At 43.7% G+C, this 25674-nt stretch overlaps 1 protein-coding gene across 3 annotated transcripts in view; it reads left to right on the top strand.

Moving 5' to 3' along the window:
• Nucleotides 1–25674, top strand: part of tln1 (talin 1) — a 65854-nt gene that overhangs the window by 19365 nt on the left and 20815 nt on the right. For 2 of the 3 annotated variants that reach the window (XM_061747524.1, XM_061747523.1), the window contains 15 exons: nt 5095–5208; nt 5313–5421; nt 6207–6415; nt 8359–8457; nt 9021–9083; nt 14174–14341; nt 15567–15861; nt 17852–18018; nt 18373–18501; nt 21103–21216; nt 21491–21604; nt 22788–22922; nt 23513–23641; nt 23759–23861; nt 24634–24842. In XM_061747524.1, the coding sequence (XP_061603508.1) occupies nt 5095–5208; nt 5313–5421; nt 6207–6415; nt 8359–8457; nt 9021–9083; nt 14174–14341; nt 15567–15861; nt 17852–18018; nt 18373–18501; nt 21103–21216; nt 21491–21604; nt 22788–22922; nt 23513–23641; nt 23759–23861; nt 24634–24842 (2157 nt within the window). The remainder of the gene's footprint in view (nt 1–5094; nt 5209–5312; nt 5422–6206; nt 6416–8358; nt 8458–9020; nt 9084–14173; nt 14342–15566; nt 15862–17851; nt 18019–18372; nt 18502–21102; nt 21217–21490; nt 21605–22787; nt 22923–23512; nt 23642–23758; nt 23862–24633; nt 24843–25674) is intronic. The other variant, XM_061747525.1, reaches the window with a different exon arrangement.

Below are 25674 nucleotides of genomic sequence, written 5' to 3'. Positions count from 1 at the left end.
TTGTGTGAACTACACTTTAACTCAATGGTTCTCACATTGAGGTACCAGGACCCTGGGGGATCTGAAACTAAATGTTTATTTGTTAACAAACGAGGACAACTTTAGTTTTGATAACAGTGCAGTTGTTTTCCAAACATGCAGTAGTGTACATAAAATTGCAACGAAATACTTTTGTTGGAACTTTTTCAGAATTATTTTAATGAAGAACTTGTGGGTTTACAGTGTAAGTCCCGCGGCAGTATGAAGTGAAGTGGGATGCTGGCATTGTCTCATATTATTGGTGTATATAATACTTAACATTTGCATATATATCCTTATCCTTATGCTTTGGTTCGGTTCCGTAATAGTCTTTCCGCGGTGTAATTTCTAACTCAGAAGATCCCGACGACTGTACGTAGGCTTTGCCCAGCATGGAGTGGCGTTTCCGAGCAAAAAATACGCACAAATGCAAACAAAAACAGCAAAAACGAGTGTGCTGTTACGAGGCGCCGTTACGTTTTTTTTTTTTTTTTTTTTCTTTTTTGCACAAAAAGCCAAAATCTATTTGCGGCGGCCCGCCACAAATAAATGTATATTTGGGAAACCCTGATAAGTAACCCTTGGCGATCCAACCCCCCGGCTACAGAAGCTGGCTCTAGGGACGTGGAATGTCACCTCTCTGGCAGGGAAGGAGCCCCGAGCTGGTGTGTGAGGTCGAGAAGTTCTGACTAGATATAGTCTGGCTCGCCTCCACACACGCTGCTTGGGCTCTGGTACCAGTCCTCTTGAGAAGGGTTGGACTCTTTTCCACTCTGGAGTTGCCCACAGTGAGAGGCGCTGAGCAGTTGTGGGTATATTTATTGCCCTCTGGCTCGGCGCCTGTACGTTTGGGTTCACCCCGGTGGATGAGAAGGTAGCCTCCCTCTGCCTTCGGGTGGGGGGACGGGTACGTACTTGTACTTGGGGGAGAGCCGACTCGTGCCAGAAAGCCCAAGTGTGCGTACCTGAGCTTTGTTTTAGCCACACTCAAAAAAAACAAATAAAATCGTAAACGGTGGAAAAGAGTTTAACGCTATAACCCAACAATTCAGTATTACATTGTTCTCAGTCTTTGCTTGTTTTAAGCAATTATCTTCAAACATAGATGAATATATTTATAGAATGTATTCAGAAACAAATCTCTGAATTCAGTTTACAGGGTCCTTAAGACAGTACTCTTTTTGAGCCAAAGCTGTTTACACCCTCATTTAGCTGTCGTTTACTTTTGATTTCAAGTCCTTTTTGTTTTATATTCTCCACATTGTTTCTGCTGATGTGGATTTCTTGTGTTGTCTTGCCCAACATCTGATCGCCAGGCTGTTTTGGTATGTTCCCAAGCTCTACAGTAGTCTTCTTGGGTCAGGTTTGCAAATTGAATGTAAAAACACATTTTTGGGTTGTTGTTTGGACCACTTCCTTCATCTCGGTGTCCTGTGAGCGCGAACTGTTGTATTTATAGCCAGTTTTCATTTTGTCATTTCTCAGTTTCAGTCAAAAAGTTCCAACAAGGGTCTGCTCTGCTCTTGTTACTAACATCTAGGAAGGATGTATATGATTGATTTTAATTCTCTATCTGTTGAGCTGGAGAAACCCAGTTAACTCTGTGTAGGAAAATACTTACTTAAAATACCAACAACAAGACCATTGAACATGGGGAAAAAAATGACTCCCAAACCTTCTTTGCCAAAACAGTGGAATCTACCCGAGCATCTAATTCGGTGCTCGGGAGGGGGACGTTTTGGTCCATTCAAGGATTGCTTCAGGTATGTTCACCTACAAGCAGTAACAAAACGTTATGCAGCCTCGCAAGCTTAAGCTAGTCTTAACGTTTGTACGTAGAGATGCCGGCGTTCTGTCAAATCATGCTCTAAAGCTTCAGTAAACATTAGTTTGTGCGCGTGAGTAAATGTTCAAAACGGCGACCAAGTATGCTGACAATGGGAAGCGTCGCGCTGGACACAATACACAATCCTATTGGTCAACCAAAGGCCAAACAGGAGGCATATGATGACATGTATGCCAGGTTGGACACTAAAGAAGGAGAAAAGGATCTATACAGGTTGGCCAGACAGAGCGATAGAGATGGAAATATGTTGACTGGTGCCAGCAGTGTGCTCACTAGATGGAAAGAATACTTTGAGGAGTTGATGAATGAGGAAAATGAGAGAGAAGGAAGCGTAGAAGAGGTAAGTGTGGTGGAACAGGAAGTAGCAATGATTAGTAACGGGGAAGTTAGAAAGGCATTAAAGAGGATGAAAAATGGAAAGGAGACCAGGTGGAAAGGCAGTAAGGCTAGAAGTTTAGGGGCAGGGTTTAAATGGTTTTACCATGCTGTAGATGGGAAGAGAAATGGAGTCGCGGTTATTTAAAAAGAAGAGTTGGCTAAGACTGTCTTGGAGGTGAAAATAGTATCAGATCGAGTGATGAGGCTGAAACTTTAAATTGAGGGTGTCATGTATAATGTGATTAGTAGCTAAGCCCCATAGATAGGATGTGACCTCGAGGTGAAAGAGAAATTCTGGAAGGAACTAGACAAAGTCGTTCTGAGCATCCCAGACAGAGAGAGAGTTGTGATTGGTGCAGATGGTAATGGACAAGTTGGTGAAGGAAACAGGGGTGACGAAGAAGTGATGGGTAAATACGGCATCCAGGAAAGAAACTTGGAGGGACAGATGGTGGTAGACCTTGCAAAAAGGATGCAAATGGCTGTAGTGAACACTTTTTTCCAGAAGAGGCACGAACATAGGGTGACCTACAAGAACGGAGGTAGAAGCACGCAGGTGGATTACATCTCATGCAGCTGATTTAATCTGAAGGAGGTTACCGACTGTAAGGTACTGGTAGGGGAGAGTGTGGCTAGACAGCATAGGATGGTGGTGTGTAAGATGACTCTGGTGGTGGGGAGGAAGATTAGGAAGACAAAGGCAGAGAAGAGAACCATGTGGTGGAAGCTGAGACAGGACGAGTGTTGTGCAGCTTTTCGGGAAGAGGTGAGACAGGCTCTTGGTGGACGGGAGGAGCTTCCATAAGACTGGACCACTGCAGCCAAGGTGATCAGAGAAACAGGCAGGAGAGTACTTGGTGTATCTTCTGGCAGGAAAGGAGAGAAGGAGACTTGGTGGTGGAACCTCACAGTACAGGAAATCATACAAGGAAAAAGGTTAGCTAAGAGGAAGTGGGACACTGAGAGGACCGAGGAGAGGCGAAAGGAATACATTGCGATGCGACATAGGGCAAAGGTAGAGGTGGCAAAGGCAAAACAAGAGGCATATGATGACATGTATGGCAGGTTGGACACTAAAGGAGGAGAAAAGGATCTATACAGGCTGGCCAGACAGAGCGATAGAGATGGGAAGAATGTGCAGCAGGTTAGGGTGATTAAGGATAGAGATGGCAATATGTTGACTGGTGCCAGCAGTGTGCTAGCTAGATGGAAAGAATACTTCGAGGAGTTGATGAATGAGGAAAATGAGAGAGAAGGGAGAGTAGAAGAGGCAAGTGTGGTGGACCAGGAAGTGGCAATGATTAGTAAGGGGGAAGTTAGAAAGGCATTAAAGGGGATGAAAAATGGAAAGGCAGTTGGTCCTGATGACATTCCTGTGGAGGTATGGAAGCATCTAGGAGACGTGGCTGTGGAGTTTTTGACCAGCTTGCTCAACAGAATTCTAGCGGGTGAGAAGATGCCTGAGGAATGGAGGAAAAGTGTACTTGTGCCCATTTTTAAGAACAAGGGTGATGTGCAGAGCTGTGGGAACTAGAGAGGAATAAAGTTGATGAGCCACACAATGAAGTTATGGGAAAAAGTAGTGGAGGCTCGACTCAGGACAGAAGGGAGTATTTGCGAGCAACAGTATGGTTTCATGCCTAGAAAGACTACCACAGATGCATTATTTGCCTTGAGGATGTTGATGGAAAAGTACAGAGAAGGTCAGAAGGAGCTACATTGTGTCTTTGTAGATCTCGAGAAAGCCTATGACAGAGTACCCAGAGAGGAACTGTGGTACTGCATGCGGAAGTCTGGAGTGGCCATTAGAAGTATGTTAGAATAATACAGGACACGTATGAGGGCAGCAGAACAGCGGTGAGGTGTGACAGACGAATTGAAGGTGGAGGTGGGACTGCATCAGGGATCAGCCCTGAGCCCCTTCTTGTTTGCAGTGGTGATGGATAGGCTGACAGAGGAGGTTAGACTGGAAATCCCGTGGACCATGATGTTTGCACATGACATTGTGATCTGCAGGAAGCAGGTGGAGGAACAGTTAGAAAGATGGAGGCATGCACTAGAAAGAAGAGGAATGAAGGTTAGCCGAAGTAAGACAGAATATATGTGCATGAATGAGAGGGGTGGTGGGGGAAGAGTGAGGCTACAGGGAGAAGAGATAGCAAGGGTGGAGGACTTGAAATACTTGGGGTCAACCGTCCAGAGCAATGGTGAGTGTGGTCAGGAAGTGAAGTAACGGGTCCAAGCAGGTTGGAACGGGTGGAGGAAGGTGTCAGGTGTGTTATGTGACAGAAGAGTCTCTGCCAGGATGAAGGGCAAAGTTTATAAGACAGTGGCGAGGCCGGCCATGATGGACGGATTCGAGACAGTGGCACTGAAGAGACAACAGGAAGCAGAGCTCGAGGTGGCGGAAATGAAGATGTTGAGGTTGGCTCTCGGAGTGACCAGGTTGGATCAAATTAGAAATGAGCTCATCAGAGGGACAGCCGAGGTTCGATGTTTTGGAGACAAAGTTCGAGAGAGCAGACTTTGATGGTTTGGACACGTCCAGAGGAGAATTAGTGAGTATATTGGTCGAAGGATGAGGATGGAGCTGCCAGGCAAGAGAGCGAGAGGAAGACCAAAGAGAAAGTTGATGGATGTCGTGAGGGAAGACATGAGGGCAGTTGGTTTTTTTTTTTTTGTTTTTAATTTATTAGCGTTGCAGCGGGCAGCGGGCCGCAAATGGCCCATGGGTAGTAGTTTGGCCATCCCTGGTATGGCGTATGTGTGCATATGGAAAAGCCATCCAGTAGTATTCAACTGTGTTGGGAACACCTGGGGACTGTGATCTGAGTAATTCTATATGTTTGCAGACTTCAGCTCAGCAAGCCCTGACCGGAACCATCAACTCCAGTATGCATGCTGTCCAGGCTGCTCAAGCCTCTTTGGATGACTTCGATACCCTGCCCCCCCTGGGAACAGATGCTGTAAGTTTCCGTTCTCCTTTACGCTACTTTCCCAATAAAACTTGGACAAAGTAGGTTGTGAACATTGGATAGTGGGTTTATCATGTTTCCTGCTTGTGTTTGAGGCATCCCAAGCCTGGCGCAAAAACAAGATGGACGAGTCTAAACACGAGATCCATTCCCAGGTGGATGCTATCACAGCAGGCACTGCCTCGATGGTTAACCTCACCGCAGGTAAAGCTATACAGTAAGAGCAGATGTCTGCTTCTGGTATGTTGTCAAGATGGAGTCACAGTGTGTTATTGCGTGGGGTTCAGCTACTTTACAGTCAGGGGGGATCACAATGCAGTGAAAGCGCTTTTGAGCTTTTAGTTCATATCAGAATTTACAACTATGAACACAACTTTTGGTGAAGGAATAAAATAAAGAATTCAGCCATTCGCATATGCCATATGAATGTCTCCGAGGTTGGTGCAGTACATTAGAGCTCACAGGAAAGTTAACCAAGACTTTTTTTTTTTTTTTTCCAGATATTCACCTTATAAGGTAAAAAAAAAAAAAAAAAAAAAAACAACCTCTCAAATTTGCCCAATACATTTACGGTAACAATTAGCAGCCACTTTAATTGAGTAAATTTAAACCTCATATTTTGGGTGAAGAATACTTTAATTCAATAGCGATCTAATACTTACAAAACTTACCTACTTTACCTATCTAAAATAATGTCAATTTTAGATGATTTTCATGGATTATATTTACCACTCTCCAAAATACATTTTTTTTACAGTCTAGCTTTTGGTTTGAATCGTGTTTGCTTGAATCGTGTTTTCTACCTTGGGTGTTGGTGGAGGTCTCCGCTATATTGGGCGCAATTCACAATGAAAGCCTTAATCATCAGTGTATTATTTATCAACTTCTACCAATCAAACGGCTACGAAAAGCGGAGGCCGATGCCGCTTCGGTAAAAGTCTCCAAATTGTGTTAAATGGAGGTTGATTGATCCATACGCCCGTCCTCAGGTGACCCAGCAGAGACAGACTACACCGCAGTCGGCTGTGCCGTTACCACCATCTCCTCCAACCTCACTGAGATGTCAAAAGGTGTCAAACTGTTGGCAGCGCTCATGGAGGACGAAGGAGGAAACGGACAGCAGCTGCTGGGTGCTGCCAAGAACCTGGCCTGTGCTGTCTCTGACATGCTGAAGACTGCCCAGCCTGCAAACACAGAGGTGCGGTATAATCCGTACGAGATTAATAAATGGGTTTCCATTTCCATTGAAGGGAACCTGAAAGTATGGTACAGATGCAGACTAACACTCCTCCGGTAAAGTATTGGCCCCCTTCTTATTGTTTTGCATAGTTTCCCCCACTTTGACTAAGATCATCAAAGAAATGTAAATAGACCAATATAACCCGAGTGAACTTCAAATGCCATTTTTAAATGGTGATTTCATTTATTAAGAAAACAAATATTCAAAGTTACCTGGCTGAACAATATCCTTCAGGACCATAGCTATGCCCCACAGGTAGGATGTGACCGAGACCATCACACTACCACCGCCGTGTTTTTTTTCTGAAATGCTGTGCTACATTTACGCCAGATGTTAGGAGACACCTTGCAAAAAGATCAATTTTCATTTTGTCAGTCCGTATAATATTCTCCCAAAGTTCTTGGGAATCATTCAGATGTTTGTTTTGCAAAAGTTAGGCGAGCCTTTGTTTGTTTTGGTCAGCAGTTGTTTTCACCTTGGAACTCTGCCATAGATGGCCTTTTTGCCCAGTCGCTTCCTTATTGTTGAGTCATGAACACTGACCTTAACTGAGGCAAGAAAGGCCTGCAGTTCCTTCGAAGTTGTCCTGAGTTCCTTTGTGGTCTCCTGGATGAGTCATTGCTGTTCTCTTGGTGTAATCTTTGTAGGCCGGCCACTCCTGGGAAGGTTCACCACTGTTCCATGTTTTCTCCATGTGAGGGTAATGGCTCTCCCTATGGTTCTCTGGAGTCCTAAAGCTTAAGAAATGGCTTTGTAACCCTTTCCAGACTGATACATGTCAATTACTTTTTTTCTCGACCGTTCTTGAATTTGTTTGGAACGTTATTTTGTTGCAGCTTTTTTAGATCTTTTGTCAGACAGGTTCTGTGTAAGTGATTTCTTCATTGAACAGGTCTGGGGAAAATCAGGCTTGGGTGTCAAAAAAACGAACCATAAATTGTGATTAGCCACAATTAAATCATGATTTACAAGGAGGGTAATTACTTTTTCCACACAGGGCCAGGTAACTTTGAATATATATATATATATGTATATATTTTCCCCCTTAATAAATGAAGTCACCATTTAAAACCAGCTCAGTGCACTTGGGCTACACAGTATTTGTCTGATATTTACATTTGTTTGATGAGCTTAAAGTGGGTAAACTATGCAAACATATAAGAATTTGAGAAAGGGGCCAATCCTTTTTCAGGGCACTGTATATCTATTACTGTGCAAAAGTATTGGGCCTCTTGACAATGATTATTCCTTAGTTCTGCCACCCTTCTGTTGGCGCCTGTAATGCCCAAGAGATGGGAGACTTTGCAAAAGGTCTGACTAGCGAACCCGGGCAACTTCAGACAGGCATATTTGCCTTGCTTCCGTTCTGTAGCCCCTTGCAACATTGACCTCCAGCATGACCAGTCGAGTCTCTTGGATGTTCTTGTGATGGTCTCAGCGAACCAGAGCGGTTTCCCCAAAATCGACTCTCAGCTCCCAGCCCTTGGATGGTGCCGAGATAATGCTCTTTGCTGTGACTCGGGCCTCAGCATTGAATTGCTTGTCTGGTCTGCCCCTGAGATGAGTCTACGGTGGTTCCATGCCTTGCTATACATCACTTCGTACCACGTACGCAGGAAGCAGACTCGTATCTGTCCAACAATGAGTTGCAATTTCTTTTTTTATCTGCAGCAGGACTCGTCCCTAACGTTCCAAAGCCGACGACCTTACGGTGAATTATTGCCACTCCTATCCTGCTATTCACATTTTACTATGTCAAAATGGCTACTGTGGAAAAAAATAATTGAAACAACAAATCTGATGGTGGCCTAAGACTTTTGCACAGTACGGTATATCTATACTGGGTTTTGTTTTCTGTCGTTGAATTTGTCAATATTACAGCCGAACTCTTTTGGTTTTAGCCTCGTCAGAATCTACTGCAAGCTGCGGGAAATGTGGGCCAGGCCAGCGGAGAGCTCCTCTCGCACATAGGAGAGACGGACACAGATCCACAGTTTCAGGTATGTATACTTGAACTTTTGAGCTCGGATTATTCGTGACGCACCGGAATGAAAATTCTTGACTGGAACCGAAAAGCAAAACTGGGGAGCGTAAGGCTGAAAGCTGAATTGAAATGACTTCCCTTGTATGCTCTTTTGTTACTTCCTGTATCCACCATTGCTGCTGAAACAATGACAATTCCCCACGGTCAGACTAATAACGCTTATCTGATGTTCTAAATATGTTATATATTATATATATATATATATATATATATATATATGTTTGTATGTTCCCTGCGATTGGTTGGCGACCAGTGCAGGGTGTACCCCGCCTCTCGCCCACCGTTCGCTGGGATAGGCTCCAGCAGTACCTGGAGAAAACCCACGCAGGTACGGAGAGAACATGCAAACCCAGGTGAGGCCGGACTTGAACCCGGGTCCTCAGAACCGTGAGGTAGATGTGCTGAGCAGACAGACAGTCACCGCCGTGCCGCCCACTATTCATTTTTATGTCATTGAATTGAATCAGTTCACTCTAATTTACTCTTAAGTCTTTTTTTTTCCATCTCCGTATTTGACAGTTTCTAGGTAAAGGATCTTTCAGGGCTGCCAGATGGAGAGTGCCCTCTAATTGTCAAATGATGGTAACACATGTCTGCTGTAGACATTCAATGATGAAATGCCAATCAAAGCAAGCTATGAATTGATTTAGTAATCCACGATGATCACCACGACGGAAACTGTCAATCGAAACTGATTCAGACTCAAATTGTGCAGTATTGTTGCGTTAAAAGTTAGGGATGTCCCGATCCAACTTTTACACCGCTGATCCGATCCCGATATTGCAGCCTTGACTTTTGCCCGCTGCTTTCTCCACATGTGCAGCCATCAACTTTTGAACTTGTTGATGCAACTGGAATGTAGTTTTATAGATAATCGCTGTTCCTGCCGTTGCACGTCTTGGACTCTGAGGGGCCGTGTGATACACGGAATGAGATACACACTTGCAGTGACAAAGGAAGTAGAATATAGTTATTATAAGTCATTTTTCACAGAGTTGGAAGAATATATGCCAGAGAGATATTGCCTGTTTGTATGTGTTTATACAGTATTTGTGTACCAATATTCATGATTTTGAGAGATTTAAGTGCCGCGAGTTCAGTGCTATTTTACGTTAGCTTGTCAATGATGTTTTCCATTCATTGATTGTTAGCGTTGAGCTCGGGATTTTTGTGAACAAAGTACGAAGAAACAAATGAACTTTGTGATGTATTTGAAAATTCAGTGGGTGTAATTATTTTATGTGAGTTTACAACGCCAATTCCAATGATGTTGGGATGTTGTGTTAAACATAAATAAAAACAGAATAGAATGATTTGCAAATCATGTTCAACCCATATTCAATTGAATACATATTTCATGTTCAAACTGATAAACTTGATTGTTTTTAGCAAATAATCATTAACTTGGAATTTTATGGCTGCAACACGTTCCAAAAAAGCTGGGACAGGGTCGTGTTGACCGCTGTGTTACATCACCTTTTCTTTGAACAACATTCAAGAAACGTTTGGGAACTGAGGACACTCATTGTTGAAGCTTTGTAGGTGGAATTCTTTCCCATTCTTGCTTGATGTACAGCTTCAGCTGTTCAACAGTCTGGGGTCTCCGTTGTCGTATTTTGCGCTTCATAATGTGCCACGCATTTTCAATGGGAGACAGGACAGCATATGTTTCTCCAAAACCTGTATGTACCTGTCAGCATGAATGGTGCCTTCACAGATGTGTGAGTTACCCATGTCATTGGCACTAAGACAGCCCCATACCATCACAGATGCTGGCTTTTGAACTGTGCGTCCATAACAGTCCGGATGGTTCTTTTTCGCTTTGGCCCGGAGGACACGACGTCCACAATTTCCCAAAAATATTTAAATTGTGGACTCGTTGGACCACAGAACACGTGTTTGATGAGCATTCCTCAACTTTCTCAGTCTTTTCTGCCACCTGTCCCAACTTTTTTGGAACGTGTTGCAGTCATAAAATTCCAAGTTAATTATTTGCTTAATTAGTTTGAACATGAAATATCTTGTCTTTGTAGTGTATTCAATTAAATATAGGTTGAACATGATTTGCAAATCATTGCATTCTGTTTTTATTTGGTTAACATGTCGCAACTTCATTGGAATTGGGATTGTACTTTCACAGTGAACTTGTGTCAATGCACAAATTTAAGCAAGCAACATTCACTCTTACTCCTTGCTACTATGTTAGCAAGCTGTTGTTGTGATCACGCGGGATCTGCATGCCGTTCCGGCGCTGTTTGCTAAAAGTGCTGGAGCAAAGCATGGAATGGACTGCCTGTATAAGAGTAATCAAATCTGAGATTTTAGATCCAGTCCGATCCGATCCGATACACATTTCCGATCTCAAAGATCATATCAGAACCCTCCGATTAAAAGTAACACATTCCAACAAATTGTGGTCATTTGTGGCCTACGACAGTGTGTTTTATTCATTTGTGTTAAAATTCCTACTCTTTAATGGTCTAATGTGTCAAGGATATCATGTACAGCGCCATGAAAAAGTATTTGCCTCCTTCTCAAATTATTATTATTTTTTTGTTTAGTTCAAAGATAACATGCAGTTTTAAATAGTGATTTTATTGAAGGAAAAAAAATCAAAGCCACCTGGCCCTGTGTGAAAAAGTGATTTCCCCCTTGTTAAAACAGTCATTAACTGGCATTTTTTTGGAAAGCTGAGTTCATTTCACTTATCATACCGAAGACTGATTGCCTCCAGACTTGTGCAATCAAGAAATCATTTAACTAGAACGTGGCAAAATGAGAAGAGGTGGAAAGCGGGTTCTTCGGCAGAAAGAGAAGAGGAAAGCACAGAGCCTAGAACTGAATGCGGGGACTTTGAATGTTGGGACTATGACAGGAAAATCTCGGGAGTTGGTTGACATGATGATTAGGAGAAAGGTTGATATATTGTGTGTCCAGGAGAGCAGGTGGAAAGGCAGTAAGGCTAGAAGTTTAGGGGCAGGGTTGAAATTATTTTACCATGCTGTAGATGGGAAGAGAAATGGAGTCGGGGTTATTTTAAAGGAAGCGTTGGCTCTGAATGTCTTGGAGGTGAAAAGAGTATCAGATCGAGTGATGAGGCTGAAACTTGAAATTGAGGGTGTTATGTGTAATGTGATTAGTGGCTATGCCCCACAGGTGTAGGATGTGACCGAGAGGTGAAAGAGAAATTCTGGAAGGAGCCCAGACAGAGAGAGAGTCGTGATTGGTACAGATTGTAATGGTCATGTTGGTGAAGGAAATAGGGGTGATGAAGAAGTGATGGGTAAATACGGCATCCAGGAAAGGAACTTGGAGGGACAGATGGTGGTAGACCTTGCAAAAAGGATGCAAATGGCTGTAGTGAACACTTTCTTCCAGAAGAGGCAAGAACATAGGGTGACCTACAAGAGCGGAGGTAGAAGCACGCAGACAAAGGCAGAGCAGAGAACCATGCGGTGGAAGCTGAGACGGGACGAGTGTTGTGCAGCTTTTCGTGAAGAGGTGAGAAAGGCTCTCGGTGGACAGGAGGAGCTTGCAGAAGACTGGACCACTGCAGCCAAGGTGATCAGAGAGGCAGGCAGGAGAGTACTTGGTGTATCTTCTGGCAGGAAAGGAGAGGAGGAGACTTGGTGGTGGAACCTCACAGTACAGGAAATCATACAAGGAAAAAGGTTAGCTAAGAAGAAGTGGGACACTGAGAGGACCGAGGAGAGGCGAAAGGAATACATTGCGATGCGACATAGGGCAAAGGTAGAGGTAGCAAAGGCCAAACAAAAGGCATTTGATGACATGTATGCCATGTTGGACACTAAAGAAGGAGAAAAGGAACTATACAGGTTGGCCAGACAGAGGGATAGAGATGGGAAGGATGTGCAGCAGGTTAGGGTGATTAAGGATAGAGATGGAAATGTGTTGACTGGTGCCAGCAGTGTGCTCACTAGATGGGAAGAATACTTCGAGGAGTTGATGAATGAGGAAAATGAGAGAGAAGGGAGAGTAGAAGAGGTGTGGTGGACCAGGAAGTAACAATGATGAGTAAGGGGGAAGTTAGAAAGGCATTAAAGAGGATGAAAAATGGAAAGGCAGTTGTTCCTGATGACATTCCTGTGGAGGTATGGAAGCATCTAGGAGAGGTGGCTGTGGAGTTTTTGACCAGCTTGTTCAACAGAATTCTAGCGCGTGAGAAGATGCCTGAGGAATGGAGGAAAAGTGTGCTGGTGCCCATTTTTAAGAACAAGGGTGATGTGCAGAGCTGTGGGAACTATAGAGGAATAAAGTTGATGAGCTACACAAAATGATGAGCCGAAAAATGCAGCGTAAACTCCCACCCTGTGGCGTCCGAGCCAATACCAGCCATAGCGACACCCCGACTTGGAGGCGAACTGCAGTACATTTTCATAACTGCGCACGTGGGGTGCGCTCGAGTATAAAGGCAAACTGCGCGAGGGATAGCCGCAATGATGTCAGTGCAGTCGCCGCCCGCGCGAATATAAAGAAGCCTTCAGGGACATCTATTAGTCTGGAAAGGGTTACAAAGCCTTTTCTCAAGATTTAGTGCTCCAGCAAACCACGGTGAGAGCCATTATCCTCAAATGAAGAAAACATGGAACAGTGGTGAACCTTCCCATGAGTGGCCGACGTAAAAAAATTACCCCAAGAGCACAGCGATGACTCATTCAAGACGTCACAAAGGACAACATCTAAAGAACTTCAGGCCTCCCTTGCCTCAGTTTAGGTCAGTGTTCAAAACATCTGAATGATTTCCGAGACGTTTGGGAGAATATTCTATGGACTGAAGAGAGGAAGTTGAACTTTTAGAAGCTGTATCTCTCGTTACAGCTGACGTAAATCACACGGCAGTTCAGAAAAAGAACATCATACCAACAGTCAAACATGGTGGTGGTAGTGTGAGGGGCTGGGGCTGCTTTCACACTTTAGTGCCTGGACGACTTGCTGTGACCGATAGAACGATGAATTCTGCTCTTTAACAGAAAATCCTGCAGGAGAATGTTCGGCCATCAATTTGTGACCTCAAGCTGAAGCACACTTGAGTTCGACGGCAGGGCAACGATCCAATTTGATTTGTGTTGTGGCTGCTGAGGGCAATTACTTTGTCGCACCAGGCCAGGTAGCTCTGAATATTTTAATAAATGAAATCACCATTGGGAAAACTGCATTTTATGTTGACTTATGGCTTACTTACTAACCTACTCATGGCACTGTATGTAGTGTAAGACACACACACACAACTATTTCTCGCTTTGAATTAAAAATGTGGTTTATGTTAGTAATATTGCTAACTCTAATATGCAGCCTGTGTGAATCTTGATTAATTAAGAAAACGCGGGAGGTAAACCTAAAATACCTGTACGTTTCGAATATACTGGCTCTCTTCACCCACATTTTTAACGCAGCAATTTGCTCACAGTGCTAAAATTTCATCACTAAATCTTTTAATCTGTATGAATCACCATTCTTGGATGTTTTAACATTCCTGGGGTGTTTGGAGAGATGAGCTAATCCAGTAATAAATCAATCACCCCTATACGAATCATGACTCTGTCTTAATTTTGATTCAATCCTAATTTTCCAATCAATTTATTTGTCAAGCTATCATAACAAAGTTGTACTCTCCCACCGCTTGCTACATGATGTGTGTTTTCCGTTTGCAGGATATGCTGATGCAGCTGGCTAAAGCTGTGGCTAATGCTGCAGCAGCCCTTGTACTTAGAGCTAAAAACGTGGCCCAGAAGACGGAGGACTCGGCCCACCAGAACAGAGTTATTGCTGCAGCTACCCACTGTGCTTTGTCCACATCTCAGCTGGTGGCCTGCACTAGGGTGAGTGAGACTACCTGAGATATTTACATCTCGGGAGTACACGCCCTACTGCTTCCAGACGGTAAATAAAGTATCTGACTTATTAAGTGCGGCGGCGCTAATATAAATGCCATTAATGGGCAACCTGCTCGAACCCGACTGGACCGAACCATCGCGTAAAAATAAGAATTGCCGACGCACCCCCGTACATTGAGCGATTGTACACATTGACCATTTTTGGGATGGACATCTCGTTACATCTGCGTAGCCTACCCTACCGTCGATGCAGGAACCAATCATGTTGAAGCGGGGCGGGTCTTGCCAAGAAAAATGCGTGGGAATCCTAAGAATGAATGTGGGGATCCCTTTCCAGTTAGTCATTTGCCATTTGTTTCGTGTTTTGTTAATTGGTTTTCTGAAATTTAAGTGTTTGGTGTTTTGTAAATTTGTTTTCTGAAATGTAAAAACTGTTTTTTTTTATTTTGGAAATTTGTTTTCTGAACTATAGAACTGTTTCGGCTTTTGCTCATTTGTTTTCTGAAATGTAAAAGTGATCGATGCACTCAATTCAATGTAAAATATAAAGGTGACTTTTTCTGAGGTCTATGAAAAAACAACTGTAGTTTTAGTTTAATAGTGTTAAAAACTGAGAGAAGAACATGTTGAATCTTACCCGGTTACTTCATATCTGCGCGTTCTGATTCCGTGTAAAAAAGAAAAAGACAAAAAAAAGAATTTGCGCATACAGTACATCAGAGTGAAAAGAATTTGAGAGATTTATATTTACATTTCTGCTGATAAATTGGGCACATAACTTCTGTTTGGTTTTTTTGGAATACTCGTATGAATATTTTTGTTCTTGCTCAAACTGAACACAACAAATAACCTTTTGTCAGACTATTAAATTATGGCAATATTATAAATTGAAGGTATTTTTATAAAGTAAACATTATAAACATTTTCATTTCAAATATTTGCTTAATATATTTCTAAAAATGTTCAAGTGGGCCAGCGTCGTGTGGTGCGCCACAGAAAGTGCACTGTACAGCAGAGTGTAAATTCAATTTCCCCTTGAAGGATTATAATGGGAACTGTATAGTAATAAGTATAACATTTTGACACCACAAATATTTGCTGACAACTGGTGAGCCTGGACAACTGTGTTCTATCAGGTAGGATAGGTCTCTTGTATTGTGTTCTTTTTGTTTCTTCAGTCATGCTTCATACGCCGTCTTCCCTCATATAGGTGGTGGCTCCAACCATCAGCTCCCCAGTGTGCCAGGAACAGCTGATAGAGGCAGGCAAGCTGGTGGCCAAGTCAGTGGAAGGTTGCGTGGATGCCTCACAGGGGGCCACTAATGATGAGGGCCTCCTGAAGCAGGTGGGCGTGGCTGCAACAGGCGTCACTCAGGCATTAAACGAGCTACTTCAACATATCAAACAGTACGCCAGTGGAGGCCATCCCATTGGGCGCCATGGCGAAGCCACTGATCGTATTTTGGATGTCACAGAGAACATCTTCAGCTCAATGGGAAATGCTGGTGGGTGTCATATCTTTAGGACTCATACACACATGAACTTGCCATAGCAACATCAAACAGATGGGGGAAGGTTGCTGTTGAAGTAGTTCAAATTTGAATGTCTAGAAATATATTACCATGAGAAATTCTGGAAGGAGCTATACGAAGTCGTTCTGAGCATCCCAGACAGAGAGAGAGTTGTGATTGGTGCAGATTCTAAGGGACATGTTGGTGAAGGAAACAGTGGTGATGAAGAAGTAATGGGTAAGTACGGCATCCAGGAAAGGAACTTGGAGGGACAGGTGGTGGTAGACTTTTCAAAAAGGATGAAAATGGCTGTCGTGAACAATTTTTTCCAGAAGAAGCAGGAACATAGGGTGACCTACAAGAGCGCAGGTAGACGCACGCAGGTGGATTAGAGCTTCTGCAGACGAGGTTATTTGAAGGAGGTTACCGACTGGAAGGTAGTGGTAGGGGAGAGTGTGCTAGACAGCATAGGATGGTGGTGTGTAAGATGATTCTGGTGGTGGGGAGGAAGATTAAGAAGACAAAAGAAGAGGAGCGAACCATGTGGTGGAAGCTGAGAAAGGAAGAGTGTTGTGCGGTTTTCGGGAAGAGATGAGATAGGCACTTGGTGGACAGGAGGAGATTCCAGAAGACTGGACCGCCTCAGCCAAGGTGATCAGAGAGACAGGCAGGATAGTACTCGGTGTATCTTCAGGAAAGGAGAGAAGGAGATTTGGTGGTGGAACCTCAATTACAGAGAAGGTCAGAAGGAGCTACATTGTGTCTTTGTAGATCTAGAGCAAGGCTATGAGAGAGTACGCAGAGAGGAACTGTGGTACTGCATGCGGAACTCTGGAGTGGCAGAGAAGTATGTTAGAATAATACAGGACATGTATGAGGACAGCAGAACAGCGGTGAGGTGTGCTGTAGGTGTGACAGAAGAATTTAAGGACTGCGTCAAGGATCAGGCCTGAGCCCTTTCCTGTTTGCGGTGGCGATGGATAGGCTGACAGATGAGGTTAGACTGGAATCCCCCTGGACCATGATGTTTTGCAGATGACATTGTGATCTGCAGTGAAAGCAGGGAGCAGGTGGAGGAACAGTTAGTTGGTAGAGTCATGCACTGGACAGGAGAGGAATGAAGATTCGCTGAAGTAAGAAAGAATATATGTGCATGAATGAGAGGGGTAGCTACAGTGAGGCTACAGGGAAAAGATAGCGAGGGTGGAGGACTTGAAATACTTGGGTTCAACAGTCCAGAGCAATGGTGACTGTCAACAGTCTGCTGAACTCAATGGGTCGCAGGCTTGGTGTAGTTATTGCAAGTAAGGGTTATGCCACCAAATATTAAATGTCATTCCCTTTAAGTTAATTTAATCATGTCTTTTCCAATACTTTTGCCCACTTGAAAAGTGGCTGGCTTCAAACAAAAAGTGCACTGTCCTGAGTTGTTTAACACATCTAGATGTAAATACCATGAAATGAAAGCTGGAATTGTGAGCTTTTGTCTCATATTCATCTTTTGATCTGAAACCCAGATGTCTTCAGTAGGCAACAAAAACAAAGGAATTGACCTTGCCGTTCCAATACTTTTGGAGGGGACTGTATATTAGCGTGCGATCACAGCAGTATGACAGTGTGTGACTCGCCACTGAAGGTAAAAACAGCATGCAACAGTGTTCCATGCTGGTAATCCTTAATCAAGCAAACCCAAGCAACACTGTGGAAATTTCCTGTCGAACAATCAACAAATAGTAGCATGTTTAGCTCCACCCTAAACAAGAAAAACATATCGCTCTGTACACCAATTAAAGCGGAAACAGGGGAATGTACAGGACTCTTTCCAGTGGACGCACATAAGTTTGCATACCCTGGCGGAATTTCTGAAATATTGCTATTGTTTTGGAAAATCTGACTAATAATGCAGAAAACTTTGATTTTGGGATACTGGTTATTTTTACTTGCATCTGTGCAAGTAAATCTGATGTGTGCTGTTCTTTAACAGGTGAGATGGTTCGCCAGGCTCGTATCCTTGCCCAGGCCACATCTGATCTGGTCAATGCCATCAAGATGGATGCAGAGGGAGAGTCAGACCTGGAAAATTCACGAAAACTGCTGTCAGCTGCCAAACTTCTGGCTGATGCCACTGCCAAGATGGTGGAGGCGGCCAAGGTCTGCTTGTATTTTTATATCACACTTTACGTACAGCAGGTTCCTGTCTTGCTGGTCATGCAGGTGAAATGCCGTAAACTGCTGGGCCTATCGTGAGTCTGGATTTCACCACCATGGCAACCGAGGACGGCGCCCTTACGTTACAACTTGAGTGGCTTCTACTTGTGGGAGCAGAGTGTAGGAAAAACAGCTGAGATTTATATAGGTGATCTAAACCCACAGGAGAAACAACAAATGCGAAGTCCTCTAGGGAAGGCTAAAACTCAAACGTTTAATTTATATTCTATATCCATCAACATTTGAAACCGTGAAATCTCAGTATGACATAAAATGACATAAGTGTGTTTGCCCCAGGGTGCGGCAGCAAACCCTGACAGTGAGGAGCAGCAGCAGAGGCTGCGAGAGGCGGCCGAAGGTCTCCGCATGGCCACGAATGCTGCTGCACAGAATGCAATCAAAAAACGTCTGGTCAACAAGCTTGAGGTAAATCAAACTTAAGAAAATGTTTTTGTTGTCATATCACTTACCGTAATTTCTCGTTTATAATGCACGTTTCCCCCCCTAAAAATGTCAAAAGTCAGTAGTACGCATTATACATAGGTATAGGGGAAAATGGGGGGGGAACAACATTCACATTTTATAAATGTATGCCGCCATCTTGAGGTTATGAAAAAGCTGTACACTTTCATTCCAATATGCCACCCCCATCTAGAGGTTATGAGAAAGGTGTACACCAGGGGTGTCCAAACCTTTTGCAAAGAAGGCCAGAAGCCGTCTTCTCACACAAGTATGTCCAGCTGTTAATAAATTCAACCTCAGTAAAATGTTTGCAGTGCTTGGAAATCAGCATTGCCACCTCAAAGCTCGCCTTTGTCGAATTTTCATTTGAGTCACAGGCTCTTGTGAAAAAACTCTGCTGTGCGATCAAAACAGCTTCCAATTGCTTCAGTTTTTCGGCATGTTCGTTCGCTGTTAGCTTGTTGTTGTTAGCATGTTTCGTCTGGTAGTGCCTCTTAATGTTGAATTCTTTGAAAACAGCCACAGTCTCTTGGCAAATTAGGCAGACACAGTTGTTTCGTTGTCAACTTAACTCTTTTTAGTTTCAGTTGCCATTTTAGAAAGGGGCTAAAAATATACCACAGGGGTAAAAGTTCACACAGGGGTCACGCGACGACAGTGCGGCCACAGGTCTACTGCCACCCTCTGGTGAAATATGAAATTGCTTTTTTTTGTATGTGTGTATTGTTTACTGTGGGAAACTGCTGGCGGGCCACATACTATTGATTTTATGACAGGATGCTTCGGGCCGGAGGAAATTTGGACAGGGCTGGATTTGGGCCAAGGGCTGGACTTTGGGCATGCCTGGTGTACACTTTCATTCTAATGTGCCACCACCACCTAGTGGTTATGAAAAAGGTGTAGCCTACACTTTCATTCCAATATTACAGGGGTAGGTATGACTGTATATATGTACCGTTGTGCTCATAAGTTTACATATCCTGGCAGAATTTGTTAAATGTTTGTTTTTTTCTGTTTTTTGTTTTTTTTTATATAACTGATGACTGAATAACAACCATCAATAATTTCTTTATGGTTATGTTTTGTTTAATGATAATGCTTTTTTTAAATGCTTGACACGTTAATTTGAATCCCGTTAAAATAAAATTTTGCCTGGCCCTTCATGTTTTCTTTAAAGAATTCTACACATCTTACAAATTATGCCTGGGTAATCAAACATATGAGCACAACTGTGTGTTTCTCCATCCATCCATTTTCTGAGCCGCTTATCCTCACAAGGGTTGCGGGAGTGCTGGAGCCTATCCCAGCTATCTTTGGGCAGGAGGCGGGGTACACCCTGAACTGTTTGCCAACCAATTGCAGGGCACACATAAACAAACAACCATTCGCACACACATTCAAACCTACGGGCAATGTAGTCTTCAATTAAGCTACCATGCATGTTTTTGGGATGTGGGAGGAAACCGGAGTCCCCGGAGAAAACCCATGCAAGCACAGGGAGAACCTGCAAACTCCACACAGGCGGGGCCGGGATTTGAACCCCGGTCCTCAGAACTGTGAGGCAGACGTTCTAACCAGTCAGCCGCCATGTGTTTTAAAAAAGTAGGCCTGTGAATTTCAAAATAAGAGCAGGTAAATTAAAAGAAAGTATTACATGTTCAAATAAAGTGCTTAACTTCAGAATAATTCTTTGAAAAAAACCCTAACAAAACACAGATAATACTTCGTTTTGATCACATGGGTTGAAGCGAAATCATGCATTGTAAAAATGCATTATACATAGGTAGAAGGGTTTTCCAGAATTTTGAGGTCAACACCTGGGCTGCGTATTATACATGGGTGTGCATTATACACGAGAAATTACGGTACATAGAATTATCTGATTTAAAATGGGAATCTAAGACGAATGAAGCCAACAACCAACCAAACATTCAGTAGCCTCAATATAATGCCACTAATACATCAGAATTGAGTTAATTCTCCATTTTTTTTCCCATTCAAAGCTATAATGCTCTCATGAGGGCATCAAATTTACAAACTTTATCGTGAAACCATATGCCATGAGCAAACAGACTTGTCAATCTAATGTTGTCAATACATTTAGTTTTTTTTATTTCCCATAAATATCCTGTACTGACATCAATTTATTCAGCAAACCAGGGCTGGGCTAGAACCGTTAGGCTGTTCACACTTCTAATTTGGTACTGTAGTCCAGTGATTCTCAACTGGTGGGTTGTGTCTGCTTGTTTGGTGTGAACCAGGGTTTGGATAATAGTTTTTACACTTCACCGAACAAAATGGCACTTACAGAGCAATTAAATCTGATCTAGTTTTGACCAAACCCCTTCAGTATTCATTTTTCATCTTACCAAAATATTTTGAACAATTCTATGCTTCCAACTTTGTGGGAACAATATTGGGAAGGCCACCTTCTTGCTTTTTCAGTTCCTGTTTATTCATTGTCAAAAGAATTGCTCAAGATTAAACCCGGTGTGATGTTGCTACTTTGAGCAGCGGTAGAAACTTTAATTAAAGCTGCAGAATGATTTTTCTATCTCCTGTTAGAATGCAGCAAGACAAGCAGCTGCAGCAGCTACTCAGACAATAGCTGCAGCCCAACATGCTGCCTCATCCAACAAGAACCAGGCTGCCCAGCAGCAGCTGGTCCAAAGCTGCAAGGTAAGTACCTACAGGGCTCTACACTAACTTTTGCACTAGTAGCACTGGTACGACCAACTTTTTCAGTTGGTCGCACCAGCACGTGATGCGGTCGCGCCATTTTTTGAGGAGGTATGACCATGGCATACCAAACTTTCGTATGAAGTAAAGATTGATAGTGACAGATAAACGGTTTTATTATGCCATTTTTGCTTCACAGTCTGTTCTCATTTTGGGCATTCACTACTAAAAGATAAGTTGGCTGCTGTGTTTTTTGTGTGTATGTGTCTTTTAGGTGGTTGCAGAGCAGATCCCTCAGTTGGTTCAAGGAGTCAGAGGAAGCCAGTCTCAGCCTGACAGCCCCAGTGCTCAGTTGGCCCTCATTGGTGCAAGCCAAAACTTCCTGCAGGTAGCACACAACCCACACAAGCAATACAGTAAACACAATGTAGTTGCAGAGCAAGGCACTCATTGTGTCTCAGAATTGTCAGTCACAACAGACGTGGGCTATGTACAACCCCAATTCCAATGAAGTTGGGACATTGTGTCAAAACAGAATACAATGATTTGCAAATCATGCTCAACCTATATTTCATTGAATACACTACAAAGACAAGATATTTCATGTTCAAACTGATAAACTTCACTAGCAAGTAATCGTTAACTTGGAATTTTATGCCTGCAACACGTTCCAAAAAAGCTGGGACAGGTGGCAAAAAAGACAAAGTGAGAAAGTTGAGGAATGCTCATCAAACACCTGTTTGGAACATCCCACAGGTGAACAGGCTCATTGGGAACAGGTGGGTTCCATGATTGGGTGGAAAAGGAGCTTGCCTGAATTGCTCAGTCGTTCACAAGCAAAGATGGCGCGAGGTTCACCTCTTTGTGAACAAGTGCGGGAGAAAATAGTCAAACAGTTTAAGGACAATGTTGCTCAATGGACTATTGCAAGGAATTGAGGGATTTCATCATCTTAATATCAACAAAAGGTTCAGAGAATCTGGAGAAACGCTGAAAGGCACATGCAGGTTTTGGAGAAACATATGCAATGTCCAAGCAATGTCTTTTTCATGGACGCCCCTGCTTATTTCAGCAAGAGAATGCCAAACCACATTCTGCACGTGTTACAACAGCGTGCCTTCGTAGTAAAAGAGCGCGGGTACTAGACTGGCCTGCCTGCAGTCCAGACCTGTCTCCCATTGAAAATGCGTGGCGCACAAAAGACTGCTGTGTACCACCACATTATCAGTGACACACACACAGTGTTTTGGCATCCTCGGTAGTTAACATCGAATTATAGCAGAATTATTAGATAATTATAGAATATAGCAGGTGCATAAGTTGTGAAGGGGAACCAGGCCAAAAACTGCCATGAATGACTGCAATTGCAACATTGGCAGATGAGCCAAGGAAGGCACATAATGTACACATGTAGACTTTGATTGCCCCCCGCCCCCCCTAAACACACACACACACACACACCACCCCTACTGCTACTTGGATCAGTCTGAGATACTTTGACTTTGACACAGTTCAGACTGCCTGAAATGAATACATTTGAACAGAAACTATATTTGCTAATATGTTTTCAGCCTGGAGCAAAGATGGTCACAGCCTCCAAAGCCACAGTTCCCACCATCAGTGACCAGGCTTCAGCAATGCAGCTCAGCCAGTGTGCTAAGAACCTGGCAAGTGCCCTGGCTGAGCTACGCACTGCCTCACAGAAGGTACCACACAGCTGCACTATTATGTTGTTGGACTTTCTTAGAAACAAACCCAAGCAATGCTGCCATCACATTGCTCCAAATCACATCAAGGGCCTGCTTTACTAAATGTTTGTATGTGCAAAAAAAACGGGGGCAAACTTGTTGAGCTTGCCTCTTCCCCTCACACTTCCAATTCCATCACCTGATTTTGCGCTTTTTGTGCTTTCCCTATGTTCAGTGGTGTGAAAATGAAAGCGCAAAACCATCTTTTAAATATGGTGGTCTCCATCGCTTTTACACCTGCTGCCAAAAGCATGCACCATTTATTTGAAGGAATTAACAAATACATTGAGCACCGGGACCTATTTGGGACCTTAATAAAAGACCACAACCTTAGTCGATCACGGACAACAAGTTGAAATGGAATAAAATCGATTGTTTCACTTTTTGTTTTTTGTTTTTTTTTTCCATTCTAAAATCCAAAATGTTTTTTTTTTTTGTTTTTTTTTTAGTTAAGGTTTTGCTTCAGAATTTGAAAAAAAGATACAAATTTCCCTTGCATTGTAGAAAGGCAGCCTTTTCAGGCTCTCCGCACGTGTGCCCATTTGCAGGCCCAAGAGGCGTGCGGCCCGCTGGAGTTAGACAATGCTCTGTCAATCGTTAGACGTCTGGAGAAGGATATTCAGGATGCCAAAGCTTCAGCTGATGAAGGCAAACTCAAACCCCTACCAGGCGAGAACGTAAGTGGAATGGATAAATACACAGGCACATTATTTTTCTTCTTGGACAAATTGCATCAACCAAAGACATGCATCAATAACAGTTTCTTATTCTCTGCGTGCCTCTCATGGTTCCAGCTTGACAAATGCTCCCAGGACCTTGGTACCAGCACTAAAGCAGTCAGCTCAGCCATAGCCCAGTTGCTAAGTGAGGCCACTCAGGGCAATGAGAACTATACAGGTTTGTTTTGAAGCATTTTAGATCACGGGCATTTTATTTGCAGCGTTGATCCTTCCATAATGAAAAAAATGAGATCTACTTCAATGTATGCTGAGTCTTTTAAGCGCATGTAGGCACACTGTACATAACAATAACATTGTTTGCGTTGACTAAAAATGAGGACTCTATTTAATCACATTTATGCACTCAAGACGACACAAAACTCACAGTGCCCTAATTCCTGGCACACCAATAACGCTGATGCATAAACACGCGTCGGGTGACAGTGAACTTTCACCGACATAGTAAAAGCAGTAGCAAAATCGAAAGACTCTTCGCTTATCACCAAAGCACTTTGGAGGAGGAGGAGAAATAGTGTTTTCTAGACAGTATCAGCAAAAGTAAGTATGCACGAGCATATCATTGTGTATTTTGTTGTTGTGACCTACGACCCAGTTTCCAAAGAAAATAAAAGCTTGAATATAGCCAACTTGGATTCATGAGTTTAAGCCATGTGAATATTGTCAGCTGAAAATGCAGCCCGTCAATCCATTATTTCTAGAATTGTCCTTTGCTAAAAAAATGACACTAAATTGTTTATGTAGTCATTTGATTTTGTTGTTATTTTGCCAAATATTTTTTATTAAATTGAAATGTGATTCATTTTGATTCATTCATTGCAAAGCCTCTCCTTTGTTTTTTTTAAATCAACTTACACCAATAACTATTAGTTCCTGGTTCAATTGAATTGTAATCAACCAGGTTTACGATATTATAAATCTGCTTTTTCAAGGTATGGCAGCCAGGGATGTGGCCCAGGCTCTGAAGTCCTTGGCCTCAGCAGCAAGAGGTGTCGCTGCCACCACAGATGACGCAGGAGCACGTGCTGCTCTGCTGGACTGTGCCAGTGATGTCATGGATAAGTCAGCCAACTTAATTGAAGAGACCAAGAAGGCCATCACTAAGCCAGGAGATGCAGAGAGTCAACAAAGACTGGCCCAGGTCAGACAACGACCGAGGGTCAAAGGGGGTTAGGGTTTTCGCAACAAAGTTGCCAATTTTGCTGATAGTTTTTATTGGTCATCCATCCATCCATCCATCTTCTACAGCTTATCCGAGGTCGGGTCGCGGGGGCAGTAGCTTTAGCATCCAGCTCTTCCGGGGGGATCCCGAGGCGTTCCCAGGCCAGCCGAAGGACGTAGTCTCTCCAGCGGGTCCTGGGTCGTCCCCGGGGTCTCCTCCCGGTGGGACGTGCCCGGAACACCTCACCAGGGAGGCGTCCGGGAGGCATCTGAATCAGATGCCCCAGCCACCTCATCTGGGTCCTCTTAATGCGGAGGAGCAGCGGCTCTACACTGAGATCCTCCAGGATGACCGAACTTCTCACCCTATCTCTAAGGGAGAGCCCGGACACCCTGCGGGGGAAACTCATTTCGGCCGCTCGTATCCGGGATCTTGTTCTTTCGGTCACGACCCACAGCTCGTGACCATAGGTGAGGGTAGGAACGTAGACCGACCGGTAAATCGAGAGCTTCGCCTCTCGGCTTAGCTCCTTCTTCACCACAACGGACCGATGCAAAGTCCGCATCACTGCGGACGCCGCACCGATCCGCCTGTCGTTCTCCCGTTCCATTCTTCCCTCACTCGTGAACAAGACCCCGAGATACATGAACTCCTCCACTTGGGGCAGGATCTCTTCCCTGACCCGTAGCTTCCACGCCACCCTTTTCCGACTGAGGACCACGGTGGAGGTGCAGATTCTCATCCCAGCCGATCCACACTCGGCCCTTCCAGGTCTTCCAGGTCTCACGTGAGCATTGAAGTCCCCCAGCAG

Source organism: Phyllopteryx taeniolatus, chromosome 15, assembly GCF_024500385.1.
Source record: "Phyllopteryx taeniolatus isolate TA_2022b chromosome 15, UOR_Ptae_1.2, whole genome shotgun sequence".
NCBI lineage: Eukaryota > Metazoa > Chordata > Actinopteri > Syngnathiformes > Syngnathidae > Phyllopteryx > Phyllopteryx taeniolatus.
This window is presented reverse-complemented; position numbering and strand designations above follow the sequence as displayed.